General features: G+C 37.3%; 1 protein-coding gene across 5 annotated transcripts in view; it reads left to right on the top strand.

Moving 5' to 3' along the window:
* Nucleotides 1-21,157, top strand: part of SNX24 (sorting nexin 24) — a 91,616-nt gene that overhangs the window by 40,671 nt on the left and 29,788 nt on the right. For 3 of the 5 annotated variants that reach the window (XM_086771038.1, XM_086771037.1, XM_086771040.1), the window contains 2 exons: nucleotides 5,549-5,632; nucleotides 12,355-12,459. In XM_086771038.1, the coding sequence (XP_086627164.1) occupies nucleotides 5,549-5,632; nucleotides 12,355-12,459 (189 nt within the window). Of the gene's footprint in view, nucleotides 1-1,317; nucleotides 1,403-5,548; nucleotides 5,633-12,354; nucleotides 12,460-21,157 lie in introns of those variants that run through there. The other 2 variants (XM_086771039.1, XM_086771041.1) reach the window with 2 other exon arrangements.

The raw sequence follows: 21,157 nt of genomic DNA, 5'->3' as shown, positions 1-21,157 counted from the left end.
TGCTTGTGTAGGCTGAGGAGGCAAAGGTGTGACTATAAGCAACCTAGCTAAGGCACAGAAGGTCTTAAATCTCAGCAAGTGGATATGGTGGGCATAACCCAAAGTAAACAGTGGATACAAGACAGGAAAGAACCAGAACTGGGGAGAAAGTGGTTGGAGAGGAGGGAAAAAGGCAGGTTTCCCTCACCTCATGCCTCTGTGGACCCATGTCAGCCTGTCTCTGCGCCCTTGAGCTGCCCTATGCCCACTGCAGAGCTGAGTTTTGCTGCCCTTCCTTCCAAAGGATGAAGTCAGAATAAGTTAATTTGTTTTCATTTAGGGGATAGCAAGATTCCGTTTTATCAAGGCTGCTATGAAGTTTGAGTTGGCTCTGAATACTGTCCTTGTCTCCACCTCTGCTGTGGAGGGCTTTCAAAAGTATGGAGCATTGCCATGAGGCACTTACACCCCTGAGATACCAAATTGCTGCTGCAGCTACATGCAGCTCTGGTTACTGCTGCCACCCAGCTGCTCCTGCTGATTCTGTGGACTATCTTTTTCCCCCAGATCAGTTGGATGGGAATAGGTTTGAAGTCATCTTTTGATCTTTACTGTATGCTGTGGTCTTGTTCTAGTCATAGCACAACTGAGACAGAAAATGTGCCATTGTCTGAACAATAATGAAACACTAAACGTGTGGAAATCCTATTAGTGTTTCATGGACCGTAGCTGTCATTTCATTTGCTTTGGAATTTCTTCCATATGGCCATGACAAAGGTTTAAGGTTGAGTTTCTTGACACTTTGAATGCATTAACTGTTCTTCAGACAGAAGTCTGTCAAGCATGCTGAAGCATCTAAAGGGATATATTTATTTCTGTAAGTAGTATGTTAAATAGAATCGGTGTTGGTAAGCTTAGTCTTAAGAGAGAAAAGCACAGTACTAGAATCTTGTGGAGTTTTCTTTCCTGGTGAATGTTAGACAAATGTATCTGTTTTTTGCAAACTTCTCTTTTTCAGCTTCTGGTTTTTGTATCTCCTTCTAAGCAAGGCTGACCCAAATCTCTTTCTCAACTGTAATTTTTCAGAAGTTTCTATACTTTGCAGTTCATTTATCTATGTATAAATATACACAATGTGATAGTATTAATTTACTGTAATTATAAACTGTGTAGTTAATGTGATTTCCATGAGTGAATATAAAAGTGCCATCTCTGTATTTCTCATTTAATAGAAAACTAAGCTGAGAAGTTACTGTTCTCGTTAGTTTTCCTCGCTAGTCCTGGTGGTGTTTGTCATGTCATTCTTGTCTGTGTTTTTGTTAATTCTGGGGTTTTGAGACAAAGTTATTTGAGCTGCATATTTTCACATCAAATTATCAGATAAAAGATGTCCTTTTGTATCCAGTGTAAGCTTTTGACATAGGTGAGAACTGAAGGAGGGCGGTATTAGTATTATTTACCACACAGTCCTTCATGTGCACTTATAATATCAGTGGGCTTACAGGAAGGCATGAGTGGTTCGTCTGTGTCTTATTGATTCCTGTTTTCTTCCATTTGTGCTTCCTCTCTTTGCAATTCACAGTGATACAGTACCAATTGTTTGGCTGTATATAATCCAATTTAGTTTTTACGTAGTACTGTCCAGTTTCTGCAGCAAGAAGAGAAATGTAAATATTCTTCTTGAAAATACTGAAAAAGGATCATTCAGTTAGAGATTTACTAACAAGTAGAAATTAATAAATTCAGGAAAATGTCTAAGTTAGGCATACTTGCTAACAATAGTAAATTAATAAAATTATTTCCAAGATCTGAATATGACCCATATCGTTGGAACAAAGTGGAGGCAAAGAAGAGAGACAAAAAAGGTTTTCTTTAAAAAAAAAAAAAAAAAACAAACATATGCAAATCTATTCTGTAGTTGGACCTAAAAGTTTTTTCTATCTTATGAACAAAAACCATAGGAATTCTTCTTGAAGTGTTTCTTTTGCACGTTTGATGGTTATGAATTGTAGTGGCAGATTTGCAGTTCTGCTAGGCAAAAGATCAACATTATTCATACTAATATCCAGTCCGAAGGTGTTTGTCTCATACATCATTTATGTGGGTTAAATTCTGTTGGAAGAATGCTTTTAAAGAATAGTGATCTTCTGGCTTTATGCAAACATTGTTGATAACTGTTGTGGTAGTTACCAAGAAAGGGGGGTCATTTCTAGTTTCAGAGAACTCATAAGGAGTTTTATAATTGATATCTTCATATCTGTGGTGCCTTGTGTCCTAGTCAGGATGAACTGCAAAACTTTCAGTACAGTGTAATTTCTGGTATTTCAGTGACTATGGGAAAAGCATTTTACTTGTCTTATTTAGTGATTAATTGCTGCATTTTTCATTTAACTAACTATCACTTATAAAAAGTCTTATGTCTTTTCAGAGTTATCTGCTCATAGAACATGAACATTTTTACAAGGAAAGTAATTTCCTTGCAGTGTTGCAGTTTTTTTTCCGCCATAGTTCTTCCGTCTTTATTTTGGCACTTTCATCAATGTTCACCAGTTTCCTTACATTGTTTTTCTGTCAGGGCCTGCAGTTGCTCAGTTAAATTTGCGTGAGATTTGTCTATAGCTATTTTGAATCCACAAAGAGATCCTGTCTCTTTTGTAAGCTAATGTATCTTTCTGTCTTTCATATAAAGCCATTTCGTTTTATGAATTAGTAGCACAGAAACTCATTTCTGTGCTTTGAGTTTGCTCTTGCGAATTGTGATCTGGTAAACAGTAAGGAGGCAAACCTAGAATTTATGCTGTCTAAATAAAGTCATTTAATAATCTGAAGTTCATAAGCACAAGATGTGTTATCTCACTTACTTGCATTTCTGTTTTATAAGTTACTTTGTAGATCAATTTAATTGTTAGATTTGCATTAAATAAAAACATTTAGCAGTTTTCCACTTACTTATCACAGGTCGCTTTATGTTTCTGAAATATAGGTGCCACAGTGAGTAGAGTAGAAACCCCATTTGCAGCAGGTTTTTTAAACAGTGATTTTCAACCTTATGCATAGCAGATCTGTTGTCCAGCTTAGGTGGCTGCTACAGCTGGATCCAATGGCTTTGGATGGTAGGAGGCAAAGTTAAAGCCTGTATACAGGTACAACCAGTTGAGGGTGTAAAGGCAGTGAATTTGTGGTTTTGGAAATGACATCACTCTGCACGTGAAGCTGTGTTTCTCTCTTCTCGCATCTTCTGTAGAAGTGAACAGCAAATACATTCTTAAGTCTCATCTTGTTAGCAAAAACTATGCAAACAGTAATTAAAACCTTGCTAAGATTAAAAAGGAGGCTGAATAAATGCTGCATACTTTTTGGTGTTTTGAAGCCATTTCTGTAATTCCTTAACCAGTGATGAAACACAGAACAAATAGATACATGCTTTGGAAAGAAGGCCCACAGAGGGATTTATATTTCCTTTCTTCCCCATATTCCAACTATTCTCCTTTATGAAATGACAGGTTTATAGACTTCAGAGGGAAAGAGGTTTCTCTGAAGTTGCACATGTATGACTAAATCCAAAATGTGACTGCACAAGCCAAGCTATGGTTCACAAGAAAGTTACCTGTCAAGAGAGTGCTTATAGCTGAGGCAGGAGCCCCTTGGACTTCTCCAAATTGCTTGGCAAACCTTGTAGCCAACAGAAATGTTAAACTAACAGTGGTGCAGTGGCTCTTAGCTGACTGAGGTGTCAGTGGGTGTTGAGAGTTGCTTGTACTTGCTGGAAATTTAATATCAAGGTAATTTAAAACTGTTGCAATACCTTAACTAATGACTCATGGTCACTTCTGACTTAACTAGGCTCATGTTATCCATTCTTCCTACCAAGTTATCCTTGAAAGTCGTTCAATGCAGTGGCTTTCCTGTGCGATCCAAAGCATTTTGTTCCCTCCAGAACTATTTATTTTGTACAGTGTGTAGAATATAAGATACAAATAATGTTTTCCTCTCGTATAATTAGGGTGGTAAGTCTCAACTAAAGAAAAAAGCTACATTGATTTTTGTTTGCATATGATTCTCTCTACAACTCTGAACTTACAGCTTATTCCTAAGGGTGCCTTGGAGTTTTTCATGTGTAGAGGAAAATTGTTTAATAGCCAATAGCTGTTCTCCCAAAATAGTCTAAACAGATAAGGGGGAAAAAAAAAATCAGTGCACCCAAATAAGGTTGCCTGCTTGCAGGATTAGGACACAAAAATAGTCCTTTCCAAAGAGGTAGAATGTACCACAAGTTATTTTGATGTATTACAATGATCTGAACTAATTTTGGTAATGTAAACATTAGTGTGAAACAACTGCAGTCCCATCCATGCTGCATTCAAAGAGAGGTAGACTCATTTCAGTCTGGATTAAATAAAATGCTGTCTGTTTCTAATGTGATTTGTCTAGCTGGTGAAAACCATTTTGACCTGTTTGAAAGGCAAGTTCTAGTGGACAATGAAAAGTGTTTATCCAGCATGGTTTCTGTACGTTTGCTCTGATCAATGCTAGCTGGGCATGTTGTGACAGAAACCTTTTTTTTTTCTGCATTCAGGCATAAACACTGTTTGCAAATTTATTTCAAAGGACTTTTTATTTGGCCTAAGTCTTGGATCTTAATGTAGTTATCTGTCCTCAACATTATCTCTCATTGTCTTGGAAATAATTATTTCCAGCATTTTCTGAGCAAAACAGAAAACAAAGAACTCCTAGATAGACCAGGCACCTTTTCTGTTTTGCTCTTCTGCTGATCTTGTCTTCGTTTAATAGACCATGTTTTCTTGAGTGCTTCAAAATATTTCTCATCACTTGCCCTCAGAACTGACCCGATGACCTGGGAATCAAGAAGATGTCATGTTAGTGACTACTAATTAGTGGATCCAGAGAGCTGCTTCTCCTGGCCTTTCAACCTTCCTGAGGCAGCAACAAAAGCTGTCACATGTATCATACAAAGAAAACAAGCGTTTGCCATGTTGTTTTTTTTTTTTTCCCAGGCTGTAGATAGTAGCACAAGCTCAGCTGAGACTACGGATGCATTTGTAGGTTAGGAGGAAATTAACCTACAGTACAGCATTTGCGTTTATTTCTTCTTTTTCTGTGCATAACACACTGTGTCTGTCATCCCGTTCTTACTGAACATGTGTGAGTGTGTTAGTATACCATATAGTAAGAGGAAAAAAAATGAATCTTTATTTCTTTTCTCCTTTTTTTTCCTTACCATTCTTTTTAAAAATTTTTTTTACGTTCGTCAAATGCATTAAATATTTCTGAAAAGGGAATTTTAATGCTTAGTTTTTAATGTACAGTATACAGTCCAAGCTTAACTTGTCTTTTTGTATGTTTGTTCAACAAACTTGGTAACAGAAGATTCAGCCATATTTTTCATTAATTGTTGATGTACTTCTGCACCTCATGAATCGTCATGGAATCATGGGTTTTTCAGGACCATCTGCTGGAATGACCATGGTAAAATGTGCAGTTGCAGCCACGTCACAGAACTGTTTGTGCAAGTAACATTAATTTCCTTTTTATTATTTATAATTTTCAGGTCTTTAAAATAGAGGTGCTAATGAATGGAAGGAAACATTTTGTGGAGAAGAGGTATAGTGAATTCCATGCACTTCATAAAAAGGTAGTGATCTCTTTCTTCATGAAATGTAACTTTGTTTTGCCTTAGCTGTGATATTTTCCTCTCTCTTGAAATTGTTACTATACATGGTTTATCTTAAATATATCTTGTGATTCATGTCTCTGGAAATGAGTTCCTAACTTACTCAGTTTCTTTATTTTACGGAAGAGGATGATGACTTCTCAGATGTTACTAATTATCCTTTTCTTTTTCATTATGATTTATGTGCTGTATTGCTAAAATACTGTCTGTAATTTGGTTTTTTCTTCTTGTAAAATCACAAAATAAGACACATTCCTATAGCAAATAAATACATTTTTATTCAATTAGACAAATAATTTGTTAGTTCTATAAATTGTGTTGCTAACTTGCTATGTGTAAAGCTGAGGAAACAACTTGTGTACACCAGGAAACTAGACAGGAAAAAAAGAGTAGATCATCTCACTCTGCTCGTCTTCATACAGTGAATGTGATATGAAATATCTGCTAAGCTTGTCTCCTGAGTCATCTTGATAATGTGTAGAAGGGAACTCAGTACTTTTGAGGTTGGTTTTCCACTAATTGTTCTTCAAATTGTTTCGGTCACTGTGAAAGGAAAAGAAGGATTTCTCCTCTCCAGGCTGAGCTGGATGCTGCTCTACAGTTGTGCTGCTGAAAGGCAAGTTTTAAATTTTTTCTGCCTTATGGAGGCCAAGTATTGTGAAGGAGAATTCTGGAAAAGCATTGCAGCCCATTGCCAGTGGTGGGGCTGCAATGAAGACCTTCATTCCTTTGTTCCTGGGACCTGAGTCAACTGAATGTTTGTTGGTTTGTAGCTCTCAGTGGCAGCAGAGTATGTACACACTCATCTAGTTTGACTCGTGCTGCTTGCCTTCAGTATGGAAAAGCTTCCTCTGCAAATGGCAGAGAGGTGCACAGGCATTTACAGCTTCCACCACTACAGTGTCAGAGGAGCTTACCCACACCAGTATGTTTGCTAGTGTCCCTGAATCAGCTCAGGAATCCTGTCATTCAGGGAAGAAGCATTATCCTGGTGACAGAGAGGATGGATTTTGACAGCCTAATATAGTACATGGATATAAGCAAACTTGGGTCAGCAAAAGGCAACTATTGACCCATCTGTGTGTTGACCCTCAAAATCCAAAGAACAAGAATATATTTTGCTTTACTGCGCCATAATTAAGATGTGCTAGTATTTCTTGCCTTTTGACCTCTTTCCTTAGTTGTGGTATCAGCTACTGCTTTTGAATACCCATTTGCTTGTTTATTATTTTAATTCAGATATGTCTCAGATATTTTCCCCCTTGTGTTCACATTAAATATGATACTACATGAGCAATAGTGTCAGAATTAGTAGTACAACTCACACACCCACCACCAAGCCTTGCTATATGTGTGCTTCATTTTACATATAAGAACAATCCTGCAATTGAATGTAAAGCAGGTGAGTAGAGATTGTGCAACTAAATAAGTTAGGAAACATTAAGAGGGGAAAATCAGGATTTATATGCTTAAAATGCACCCTACCCAAGTAAACCATCTCCTGTAGTGTAAAATATAATAGAACAGAACAGAATAGAATAGTTTCAGCTGGAAAGGACTTACAATGATAATCTAGTCCAACTGTCTGACCCTTTCATGGCTGACCAAAAGTTAAAAGCTTGTTACTAAGGGTGTTGTCAAAATGCCTCTTAAACACTGACAGGCAAGAGGCATTGACCACCTCTCTTGGAAGCCTGTTCCAGTGTTTGACCACCCTCTCAGTGAAAAAGTACTTCCTAATGTCCAGTCTAAACCTCCCCTGGCACAGCTTTGAACCATTCTGACACATCCTGTCACTAGATAGAAGAGAGAAGAGATCAGCACCTCCCTCTCCACTTCACCTCCTCAGGAAGCTGTAGAAAGCAATGAGGTCGCCCCTCAGCCTCCTTTTCTCCAAAAGAGACAAACCCAGAGTCCTCAGCCACTTCTCACAGGGCGTGCCTTCTAGCCTTTTCACCAGCTTTGTGGCAGTCCTCTGGATGCATTCGAGGACCTTCACATCCCTCTTAAACTGCAGCGCCCAGCACTGCACACAGTACTCAGGATGAGGCTGCACCAACACAGAATACAGCGAGATAGTCACCTCTTTTGACCGTCCGGTTATGCTGTGTTTGATGGCCCCAGGATGCTGTTTGCCCTCTTGACTGCCAGGGCACACTGCTTGCTCCTGTTGAGCCTACTGTCAACCAGTCCTCCTAGATCCCTTTCTGCAAGGCTACTCTCCAGCCACTCCTCTCCCAGTTTATACTTGTACCCAGTGTTACTCCGTCCTAAGTGCAGAATCTGGCATTTGTATTTGTTATATTTCATCCCAGTTTCATCCCAGTCATTCTTATCTAGATCCTCTGAAAGGCATCTTGTTCCTCAGGAGAGTCAACAGTGTCTCCTGGTTTGATATCCTCAGCAAACTTACTAATGGTGCTTTCAACTCCTGCATCTATATTGTTGATAACTGTATGGAACAGAACTGCTCTAGGATTGAGCCCTGAGGAATACTGCTGGTGACAGGTCACCAGCCAGATGTAGCCCCATTCACTACAGCCCTTTGAGCTCTGCCCTTCAGCCAGTTCCTCACCCAGCGCACAGTTGGACAGCTTGTCCAGAAGGATACTGTGAGGGACAGTATCAAAAGCCTTACCTAAAATCCAGAAAAACTACATCCACTGCCTGCCCTTGATCTGCTAGGTGAGTGACCTTATCATCGAAGGATATAAAATTAGTTAAACAGGGCTTTCCCTTTGTGAACCCGTGTTGACTATGCCTGATGACTGCATTGTTCTTTAAATGCCTTTCAGTAGTACCCAGTATAATCTCCATAATTTTTCTGGGAACTGAGGTTAGACTAACAGATCTGTAGTTTCCTGGGTCATCCCTCTTTGCCCTTCTTGTGAATTGCAATAACACTGGCTAGCTTCCAGTCCTCAGGGACCTCTCCAGACTCCCAAGAGCTTTGTTAGATGATCGACAAAGGTCCTGCTGTAACATCTGCTAGCTCCTTCAGTACTGTGGGATGAATCCTGTCAGGCTCTCCATGGACTTGTGAACATTCAGCTGATACAGTTGGTCCCTTACAGTTTCAGTGTCCACAAATGGAAAGTCACTGTTCATGCACTCTTGGTCCTCTCACTCAGGGGACTAGGCAGCCCAAGGTCTATCAGGATTATTAAAGACTGAGGCAAAAAAAGCACTGAATGCCTCCACTTTTTCTTCTTCCCTTTGTTGTTGTCTAATTTCACTGTAATTTCTGGAGTTGCACCAGTACTCCACACAGCAGTCATGAATGACTGCAGTGTCACTCTCAGATTTGTCTCCTTGTACCACTTCACCTGCAGTAACTCCCTTTGCAGAGATTTCTCCTTGAACACCAGAAAAAAAACATAAGTGATGGTCCCTTTCTCTCTCTCCAGAAATATCAGCAAAATAAACAAACCTGGAAAACAGGTATTCTAACCAGATGCTTTGCACAGCTCTTCAGTTTGTTCCATCTTACTCCTCATCTGCCTGCTGCCTGTTTATATTACTGTGCAAGCTTGATAGTGACTTTTTCTTGTTTTTTTTCTCTATACAGATGCAAAGCACCCAGCATATTTTAGCAGAAATATGCCCCTTTTCTTCAGTCTTACTTTTTGAAGTTGGAGTAAAATTTTAGTAAACGTGGTTGAATGGCTTGTGCTCTGAACCTTTATTAGTGCTTTCAGTGTTACAGAAATCCTCGAGAGAGCATTCTCTGGTAATACAGTATGCGCTTTCACCCTTTCTTCTCCTCTCTGTTTTGTGTTAGAGTGGAAAACCTCAATGCTATTAAAAAAAGTAAGGCATGTATTTGAACAGTTTTTACTGGAGAAGAATATTTTGAACTTGCATCTTGATCACTCTTTATGAACAGTTTCTTCACATCCCATGACACAATTCGTACTAAGGTCCAGATGCCAGTTTGTTTTCAGCATGCCAGTAGGGTATTTATTTTTTGTTCCTCACTTCCCCTTTAATTTAAAATGTAAGTTTCACTTTAAATTGCTGTGAGTACATGGCAATTGGAAAGGTATCTTTAGACTTACTGCATATTCAAGGTGCCCTTAGTGCTGGAGATGTCTGTTGTGAGCAGGAGAAACAAAGCTTCTGTAGAGAACAACTGAAGTAGAAAATGGGCACAGAGGCTGAAGGAGGGATTGTACCTTGTACTGGAAAAGGACATGCTCCACTGTCGTCATGTGGAGTAAGGAGGACTCCATGGCTTATATAAGACATTATTCATTCATTAGAATACCAATTAATGTTTTGATTAATTTTGATTATTTTTTTTAAACAAAGCCATTTCTAAGAAAATGGATGGATTTGTCTCCTTCCTGGGTTCAACCTTTCTTACATTCCAGTTGCGTAAAAAAAGTAAACCCCCGCTTCCTGTGCAGTCTGGCTGTAGTCAAAAAGGTACAAAATCTTTTCAAGATTGCCATGCTACACCAGAAGTACAAATTATTCCCTTGACAGAAAACATGAACTGCTGTTAGCTTTTTTGAAATAGTTTACATAGGCCATTATATTTTTGTTGTGAATGACAAACCAGGCCTTTCAGGCTATGCACCATTCATATTACAGTATTATATTCAAGTCTGAACAAAAGTTTTGTTACTCTTATATGGAGAGTTTTTTAGAAATAGTTAAATTCTTTCTCTGTGTGCAGCATAATTTAAAGTACAACCATTTATTCATATTTATTCCCTAATTCCTTTTTATACTTCTTTCCCTTTGTTTTTAAATATCGGTAGATCTTTTTAAGCACCAGAATGCTAAAAGGTGAGACAATGTTACAGTTATTGCAGTGAAATGTGCAAAAATCCTACATTTTCTACATCTTGTTTTGCACGTTATTTATAATTTTAGAGTAATTACTGTACACTCTAAATCATATTGACTTTTCCACATGGACAAGTAATTCTTTACTTGATAATTTGAGCCATCTTTTAGTCTTGCAGGAGACTACAGTATGTCAAATAGGCATTACCTCAGTGTTATAGATAGGAAGGTATTACAGACAGTAATTGTCCTCAGATAAATATTTCTTGTGTAGGGCCAGGTCTGAAACAATATAGCTAACACATTCGTAGATTTGTTTAATATTCTTTGACATTGCACTCATTGTTTGTTGCAACGTATTACTGGTTTACTGTAAGCATAAGAAAGTGGGCTTATCATTTATTCTTTGTACATCTGTATGGCATGTGCTTTGTACCTACATGCAGTACCTGTGCTTGCACATTTAAACAATTGTTTATTGGATGCTTTATATAACAGGGCCACTGTTAATCATCAGCTGAGGTATCAGTCACAGAGTATTTATCTTGTAAGCAGCTAGACCTTGGTGGACGCTTGTATTGTTTCAGATTTGTCTCCCCTCATCTGGACCATTCTCCTCATTTGTTACTCATCTGCAGGTGCTGTCATAGTTCACAACAGCTGTGACCAGAGCTTCAACATTCTCGACCAATTTAGAGGATAAAATGGGTTTTCATATTCTGGCTTTAAGATCAGTCAGTAAAAGTACATGGATTTGGGGTTTTGTTTTGCTGGGTTGTTTTTCTCACTTCACATTTAATTGTAATTTAACACCATTAAGAAATAAAGAAGTTGTGAAATGTTTCCAGGGCGATTGAGGTTTCCTTGCTGCAGCTTCATTACTTGTGATTGTAGAGATGTTGATATGTTGGCACTGCTTTTTCCTATAGTGACATCTCAGCAAGCTCAAAGATGAAATGTAAATTCTCAGTCTCCCATGGGTATGCATGTCAAAGTCAATTTTGAGTTCCTTTCCTTGCATTCCTTCCTTCGGATTTACTCAGAGGCAATACCCAACAAAAGAATGTCTAATGTGACCTTCTATTAAAATGCAATGGAGTCTATTCCAGTTATTTTTGCTCTGTCATTTTGAGGAAAAAGTTAATATTTTTTGTTTTGAAAAAATAAGTTGCTTCAGCAAAAGGATTATTAGTGCCATCAGAATGTACGTTTGTATCTATCTGTATGCACTTGTATTGTATGCACGTACACATTTCTGTATATAGCTGTAAAAACTTTCCTGTGGGAATCTTTAGAGGAATAGTTATGGAGCTCTCTTGGAAATACATACAGTGGCAATCTTGCTGTTTCTTTGTATAAGATATTAAACGTAACTGTCATTCTGTTGGTGCCATTTGAGAGCACAGAAATTTTACTCTCTTGATTGCCAGCTCTCCAGAGAAATGGTTAGATCTCCTTCCTGTACTTCTCCCACCTGTTCACAGTTGCCTAAATCTAACGTTAAAAATTGTCGCAGTGTTTCGTCACTGTGCTTAGCAAGGTGATACCTGAGTATGTTGCAGTGACATTGTCAGCTATCATCCCAGGTTGACTAATGGGGAACTTATTTCAAGTATTCTCATGTAGTTGTTATCATTTTGTTTTAAGGCTGTTAGTCACAAGACATTGTTAGTAGGGTTCCTCTTCGCTCTCCAGGGCATCTAGACATGGAGATTTTTAACTGCAGCCTGTAGATATGAAGTCTGCTGCATTTCAGTGAGCTAATGGGTGAGTAGCTTCATTGCCATGCTGTTCTCCGTTATGCATGGTTATTTTGCCTGTACTGCCTCATCTCTAACACAAATGTGTTTACTTCAAAGGGATGCCGTTACACTTTGTTTCATTTGCAGCTCAAGAAGTTCATAAGAACTCCAGAGATCCCTTCAAAGCACGTGAGAAACTGGGTTCCCAAGGTTCTGGAGCAACGACGGCAAGGCTTGGAGTTGTACTTGCAGGTGAGTCTCTTCTCAGCACTATGAAAGTAAAAGCAGCATCCATTTTCAGAGTGGTGGCATCCAAAGTGTTTGAAGATTTGGCCGGTGTGAAGTGAGTTGTTTTACCGATAGGTAATTTTAGAGGTGGGAGAGGAGCTGGATACTTACCAGCAGTGATTTTTTCTGTTCACTTAAGAGTAGCAGCTAGAATTTCAGATTGTTTTGCATTTTTTTCCTGATTCTGGGAAAAGCTGTTGTCTGACTTCAACAAACCTGTAAGTACCTCATTTTCCTGTGCCTAAAATGAGGAAAATAACGTTATCCTTTCCAAAGTTGTTCTGACTTCTGTACCAATCAAAAGTGTTGCAGAAGAGATACAAGGATGCATTATTTAACTCACTTCTATTTAGACAGACTAGAGAATAGTCAACTCGTATCCCTCTACTGTACATGCCTGTGTCTGAATTGTTCATCTAGTTGAAATATGCACCTGTTATCCCATATTCATCTCAGTCGGTTTGGAAACTTATATTTAAAGTCACAGACTCTACCTGTTTGGGTTCTGATTTTGCTACAGACTGTAAAAGGAGTCTTCAGGAATGCAGACATAGAGACATCTAAATATACCAGTGATAAATCCCAGCCTTTTTAATAAATGGAATTTCTGCTCTCGGCCTGATTGTTTCAAAAATGCCCTGTGGTATAGTTTCACAGCCATTTCTCTGGTGACAAATGCAGATTAAGGTGTTCTTCTAGACATGTTCTTGACACCTTCAGCTGTACTGATGCAAGTGCTATTTTATTGAAAGGGATCACAGAAATTATCTGAATCAAAAGACTATTGTATTGGGAGGAAGGCAGGAGAGAGACTATTCTGTTTTCACTCAGATTAGAGTAGTAAACATTTCAGAGATATGATTTATGTCATCATCCCCAGTTGCAGTGGCAGAACTGGAAGAATGGTGAACTGCAACATAATGGACAATTAGCTGCATTCATAGAAAATAGAGGATAACCTGCACCATTCAGGAACCTCTTGGATTCTTAGGAAGGTTTGTAAAAGAAAAGTACTTAAGGAGAAGAATAGAATTATAGTGTGACATGAGACAGTATTACTTCTGACATTAAACTTTTTAAAAGAAGTTTGTAAATAAGGAGGAAAACACAGCTCAGATTTTGTTTTGAGATATAAGGAGTGTTTCAGGCAATGTAGTTTATTTTTATTTTTTATTTTTAAATATTTAGTTAGCATTGATAAATTGAAAAATTTAATCCTTTTTTCCTTCTTGGTCTATGATATTTATAGTATCTTTGGCATCTAAAAATTGTATTTGTTGTGTAAGTGAAAAAATATTGCTGTTGGAGAGACTTTGATTTTGAAAAGGAATAAAGCCTTTTTTGTTTTGATGACTGTTAGCACAGCTTGCTCCATCATCAATATGTTTTTCTCTCACAGCCATTTGCTGTGAATTTTGTATTTTTTCTGATTTTCATACAACTGTCTTTTGGAGAGTGTTGGCGCTAAGGCATCTGTACCAATTTCTCTTATGAAGTTGATTTTGTTAAAAAGATACAGGGTAAATTGCTTAGTACTTTTTAATTGCTGATAAACTTTAAAAGAGCATCTCCCCCTACTGGAAGAGTTAGTCAACTCTTCTTGTACGGTCTTGCACATTTAATTAGCTTTTCTCCTCTTCTGTCTCCATTGGCTGCCGTAGGAACATGCAGTGGTTTAGGTTGGAAGTGACTGCTGGATGTCATCTGACTAATACATGACAGGCTTCTAAGTTATAGCTATACTAATGCGCATACTAAATTAAAACAAGAACAAAAATCATTAATACTCTTGTCAAAGTAATTAATTTATGTTTCTTATAGCAGAAAGCAGAACTAAGCATCAGTGAAATTTTAATTTTTAAAATAATGATAGCCTGATTTTAGATAATTAAAAGTTCATATTAAGGCACTTCAGTTATCAGAAGTTTTTTTTAATAATGCCAAGCATTTTCCAAGACACATCATAGGAAGGTATTACAATTTCAGAAGACATGATGAGTTTTTAATTTAACACCATATATATAACATATTGCAAAAATGTTTTCAGGTGATACTAATGAGAGTTAATCTGTAAGAGCTGTTTGACTACTGCCATCACTAGTCAATGGTGGTACTAGTAGCCAGCCATTTGTGCAGCTGGTAAACTATTACGGAATCATGGTAGTCTTTAACTGTTTTTGCAGCCAGCCGGAATCTCATACAGAGATTGAGCATTTACACAGATGTTACATTCAAATAATTTGTTTTATTCAATACATATTCATTTCTCATAATTGCACTTTGCTCCTTGAAAACCTGTACAGGCAAGAAGTTACATGCCATATGGATAGGAGTCAAATACCGACCTGTATCTGACATGGTCTGATCACACTAGCTTCTTAATATTGTCCATATACTATAGCTGTATTCCATAGTTAAATGCAGATAAAAATAATGATATGAAATTAGAATAATAGAGTTGATCTGTATCAAGTAGTAAAGAGAGCAAGAAATTTCCCTGTCGGAGCCAGCAGGTGCTACAGTTGCCAGTACCTTGTTACTTCTTTGTGACTTCTTCATGGTGAAACCACCATCTTAAATCCTTTCAGCATAGGTTGGTTGTTTCTTGGAGTGGATGGACATGAACTCAGAAACATTCCATTATATCTTTCTGAAGAATAGCAAAATTATGCATAAATCAAATATTATTAAATTGTGAGATACAAATAGGTTTTTTCAAAAATTTATCCACTGTCAGCTAATATTAATCAAATGGCTTACTTCTCTCTTATTTTTGAAAGATTGAGTGAGGATTTTTTTCTTGTTATAATAGACCAATTTTAATGGAATTGTGAAATAGAAATATTTCTATATTATTTTTGTTACTTTTGCGTTTTCCAAGTTTGGCTGAAATTTGCAACTTTGATTTTTGATACTGTGGAACAGTTGACTAGTAAGCACTAGTAAGTGTAGCAGTTCAACAGTATTTATAATAATAATACAGAGCCCTTGTGAATACTGAGAACAATCAACTGACTCACAAGAGGAAAGAAGGATTATGTTTAATTTATTAATGAGGAAACAGATGCAAAGATAAGTGAATGACAGAGTGTGGCCCAAAACATTCAGGCGAATTAGTATAAAGCAATAAGATATTGCTCCTCTGCTGATCCGTGGTAACTGTCTGTATGCATGATCTTAACCTATAGCACACAGGACTTAAGTGGAGCTGCTTTAGTCTTCACTAAATAAAAAAATACCTGTTACTGGCAGTGGAAGAGGACTAAACCAGCTCTAATTACCTTGTGGTGGCTATCAGCTAAGAGTTACTATAAATCAGTCAGTGTGTGATACAAATTCTATCTTAATAGTTACTTGTTTGTGTATCTGAGCTTGTAGCTTGTAGTACAGCAGAGATGATAATCCAGGTGGTTTTGATTTAAAATTTGTAAAATAAATCATTGGATTACAGTATTGCTGCCAAAAATCTCTCTGATAGTAATATTAGATTGCACTAAGATTTCAACTGATTTGTTTATGGTTACGAAATGTCTTCTCTTTATATGTTTCCTGAAGAGTTTGGTCGTCTTGAGAAAAGGTAGAAGATACAGATTTGAGACAGCTGGTTGTATAGGGGGCCTCTAATTTGAGAAGGGCTGCCAACTGGACCTACCTTGAAGGTCTGTGACTCCGTGATAGTATATTTGTGAGCCTGGAGAAATATGTTTGCTTGAAAGTACCAGAAGGGGAAGGTAAGTGTGGACGATGATAAGGCAGACTGTTCATCAGCATTGTAGCTTCTGGGTGGTTTGTTTGGTTTTTTTAATCCACTGTATAATCTTGAACTGATGGTTTGTCACCAAGCAATAAAGAAATACAGTCTGCTTTGGAAGTGTATGTAAAGGAGATACAGATCACCTGAAGAGCTCCCCTTTGCATAATTATTGTTATGTGTGACATAACATGACTTCAGTAAGTCATCTTGTGGATGGACCAACTGAACAGGTAGTTGGGGTTTTATTCCGGACATTGAAGAACATTGTTGGGATTCCTAAGGGCAGCACTGAGGGACCTTATCTAATTGGTTGTTGAAGCAGCTGCAGCTACATTGTCAATCTGGTCAGTATTTGTTAGAAATGGATTTTATATGATGTACTCTTTGAGGAGCAGTTTTTATGGAGCTTATTTCCAGTGAATTGGTAATGGGAAAGAATTTGATCTAGCCACCTGCTCTCTGCTGATTTGGAGTTAGGTCATATCCTTGTCCCAGTAAGCTGACACTGGATGTTATTGCCATCCAGTCTCTCTGCCCTAGGGACTTGCTCTTTGACAGGTCTGCCTTTTAAAGTTCAATGGAATAGATATTTTCTAACCCCCTTGGGCAGAAGAAATCTCATCATTTGCTGATATCATCAGTCCAACAAGATAACAGGCATCGTTAACAGAATTCACTGTGAAGTGGCACCCACACCTCAGCATGAGACTGTGTAGCTGCTGCTCGTCTTCACTGAAATTTTTTTGTTATGGAGAGAGAATTTGGAGGAGGCTCGTATTTTTTTATGAGCTTCAGGATACTACCTCGTCTCTTGTGGTCTGGGTGACCTGAAGAAATTCTTCTTGTGACTGGCAAGACTCTAATATAAAACAGAGAGCTATAAACCTTCTGAACTGCTCTGTACATATGTAGGGTCTATATGTACGTATGTTTCTAACAGGAGTTAATATGTAGAGCTGATATTTCTCTCTTGGGTGAGGTCAAGAAACATACTTGGCTTTTTATTTACTCTTGAACTTTTTACAAAGAGAACAGTCCTGATTTCTGGAGATAAGATTGGTTAAAGTGCTGTTTGGCTGTGAGACTTGAAGACTTGATGAACTTCAACATTCCAGCAGTTTCAGGAATCCAGAACTTCAAAATGAATTATGGAGTTTATGAAACTGGACTGGAGATTTGTTTTCCATTTAAGGAAATAATCTGGAGATCTGAGAAGCACTTTGACCTATATTTCAGTATTCTTCAAAATTTAATTCTCTTAAAAAATATTTTAACTACCAATCCTTCCTGAAAAAGATAAATAAAGCCATATCTGTTAGGATTTTACTCTTAAGAAAGTAGAATTCAATCCTATACTTCTTAGCTGTCTTAGTTTCCAGCAGGGTGGAGTTAGGAAAACAGTGGACGGAGTGATGAATAATATGTAGTTGCTTTATGAGTAAGTTAATCAGAAATATAAAGGAGAAAATCACACATTATTATATTGCATTTTTTCACTCTTTTTTGGGGGAACAGTTCAACGTCAACTGCAAAAAAAAAAAAAAGGAGATGAATGAGCTATTTCTGCAGTTAGTAACAGCAGAAGGAAAGCTATCTTAAAAACCGTTTGGCCCAAGGTGTCATTTCTTCATGGGCCATGATGATTTTCTTTTGTTGCTTCAGTAAGTGTTGATACTAAGTTCCTTGTGGTAAAGTTCAAATAAATAAATAAATAAATAGCCTTTTCTGACTGGACAATGGGTATGAACAAATCAGTAAATCTGGATGGAAGAATTAAATAACATTCCCTAACCCCAAAAAACAAATCCTCTGATTTTAGTCATCAATACAAATTGTATTCTAAAGCTTTTGAACTATCTTCTTTTAAGTTGATCTAGTTGTGTGCTGTTGCTTCATAAAAGTTTTTGATTCGACTAAAAAAAATTAAAATACTGAAAGGATCTTTCTGTCGATTTGGAAACTGTTGCAGAGCATTTCAGAGCTAATACAGCATTTCATATTGCAAATGAGGATAAGAATCTTCTACTTTCTTTGAATGTCAGTCATTGCCCCTTTTTTATATCATTCTGGGGGATAAGATAATTTGATTTCTTAGGGTTTATTATCTAATTGTGAAGAAAAGAGTTTTCCATTACCTAGTGGGAAGTTTCATTATTTCTTCACTGCTTAACTGATTCAATTTCTGTTGGCCTCTTGCTGTTCTTACAAGGAGGAATGCAAACAGTCATTTATAACCTTGTCTATCCTCAAGAAGACAGGAGAGGTCTCTGCTCTAAGAAAAGCCTTTTAGACTCCTGCAAGTATACTAGAGCTTTACCTTTCAGTAGCCAAATACTCCTCCTCTGTAACTGTAGCTGAAATATTACTTCAGACCTGTCTTGGCTGGAGTAGGATCAGTAAGTAGGGAAAACAAATCCTTGGTGATGCACAGGATTTTTTACTGTTTTCTCTTCTCTTTGTGAAGTGAAGGAAAATTGTCCCATGGTAGTACATAAAAGTCAACCTGAGCTCTGCTAGGCAGAGCAAAAGCTAGGATTTTATATAAAAGACAGGGAGATCTTGGTTTGTGGATTGGTTAAAGCTGACATAGTTCTCTGGGATCAGAAGCAATCTGTAAGTGCTTTCTAAATGGAACATTTAGACATTCCATTATCAGCATTAAAGAAGAACAGAAATGTAGTAACTGTAGAGGAAGGTGTTTTTGAAGCAGTGCTGTTGGAGCTGTTTAGAAATATTGAGATCTTTGTGTGCGATATGTGCACGTTTATGAGACATTCATTTGCTTTGTCCTGTAAATGTAAATCAAGTTGGTTATTATTTCTATTCAATGATCATTCAGCTATTCAGATTTTGGTTTTGTGCAGTTCATATTCATCACGTTTATCCACTCTGTCCATGTTGATGTTCATTACAATTGTTCTTCCTTTATATTCTCAGAAATGCATTCTGTATCAAGCATTCAGTTATTCCTGTATACCTGTGCGTCTTTGCAAGAGGGCGTTGTGAATGCAAAATTTTTCATTTCTTCAAGGGAAAACTGTAAGGGTTAATGGAAGAGCAGTTTGTATCAAGCACAGAAGGTCCCGAAGCTGGAAATAACTTCCAAGGCTGCTAGAGTTTTGAATGAAAATGTCTCATGTGTTAGCTTTTCTCATTTATGTTCTTCTTTGGTGTCCGTTTATAGCCACTTTTGGAGTTAGGATGCAGTGCTAAATGGACCTTTGGTCTGAACCATTCTGACCTTTCTTATATAGTCCTTAAAGTAATTAGACGCATACTTGTGTTTTAGCTTGTTATTAGATTTGATTAAACATTAATGTGTTTTCATGAACTGAGCCCTGTATGTATTACGAACACTATTCTTAAAAGAAAAAAGATTGAGTCATGTGGTTGAGAAGACGTATTTGAATCGTATTGACATAATGAAGAGGTATGGAGGTCAGATGCCACTGTACAAGGCCTCTTGTAAATGCAAATGCCTTTTAAGACCAAATAGTTTACACGTGGGAGGTAGTTGGCAGTATATTTAAAAGCTGAAATCGGAGGAAGAAACTTTAAGCTATAAAACTTTAGTCCAAAACCTGAGCCTATTTTTATTCTTCTCCACCTCATTCTGTGCATGCCTGACCTGTGTTTTTTTTCCCACTAGGCTTCTGTTTAACCGTTCCCCATATCTGGGAGCAGGAGCTGGATAGAATACACTTTGACTTCCTTGTGTCATTCATTAACCACCACCAAGATTTCTGCAGAGGCAATCCTTCCGTTTGTCCTATGTGCACATTCGCTGTTGGGATCTATTTCTAAGTAATTTAAGACCAAAATTGGCTTATTTGCAGAAAAAAAAAAATATTCCCATCAAGTCCAGAACAGATGCTTAATCTTCCTGATTGCTGTTTCTGGAAACCGATTTTGTTTTAAATGCAGGTGAAAACATTGGGAAGAATGAGTCTAGCATTAGAAAGCTGCAAGTAAAAGTTGGATTCAGTGAAATAAGATTTAACTGATATTTTGCTGGAAAGTCTGTTGAATTATGCACATCTATTAATCACATTGAAAATTCTCTCCATTATCCAAAATTATTCAGTGTCTTCCTTCTCTAGCTCCCTTGAGTCTGCAGTAATCATGGTTGAACTGTACCTGTAAGGAGCTCTGAAAGCCATGGTATGATAAGTATAAAAAGACAAAATGTTCTTTGTCCTCATTAAAGACTGTGAGCAGTGTGTTAAATAATATTAATGGCTGGGATTGTCAGTACTTAACAGTACTTTCCTAGTACAAGTGATTTTATTGATCGATACAGTCTCAATGTAACAGGGCAGATTATTCTACTGATTTTATCGAAACCTTAACTAAGTTTGTTAGTGTACCACATATCTTTAAATAGATCTAGATGATGATGTAGATTAAGAAAAGCAGACCACCATCCATCTTTTTTTGATCAGTTAATAACTTAAATCCATCATTGCTACGACCAGCTCTTTTAAGATTCTGTTGTGCATACATGTTTCTTTGGTGGTGCAGATACATAGCTGGTTTTAGATGGCTGTGGATTTTAAACCAGTGTTCTTGACACATGCAGGATTGTGTATTTGTTAAGAGGAGGTGGAAAGCATGAGAAAATGGGAAAGCAATGTTTTAGGAGTTACATTTTTTCCTTTTCAAGTGGTGCGATGTTGTGGTTTATGATCTATATATTTTCCTTCGTTTACAATAGTGTTTGGTTTTGCTGTGTAGAATTGTGCTACATGAACTTCTCTCTCATTTCACTCTTACATATAAATACATGTTACTCAGGTAAAAGTGGAATTTACATTAGGAGTCATGACAGGTTTAGAAACCATGTCTAAGTGCTCATTCTCTTTTCATTATATTATATGTCATAACGCTATTATATCACATACTTTTGCC

This window comes from Chlamydotis macqueenii, chromosome Z (assembly GCF_036417535.1).
Source record: "Chlamydotis macqueenii isolate bChlMac1 chromosome Z, bChlMac1.mat, whole genome shotgun sequence".
In the NCBI taxonomy this organism is placed as follows: Eukaryota; Metazoa; Chordata; class Aves; order Otidiformes; family Otididae; genus Chlamydotis; species Chlamydotis macqueenii.
This window is presented reverse-complemented; position numbering and strand designations above follow the sequence as displayed.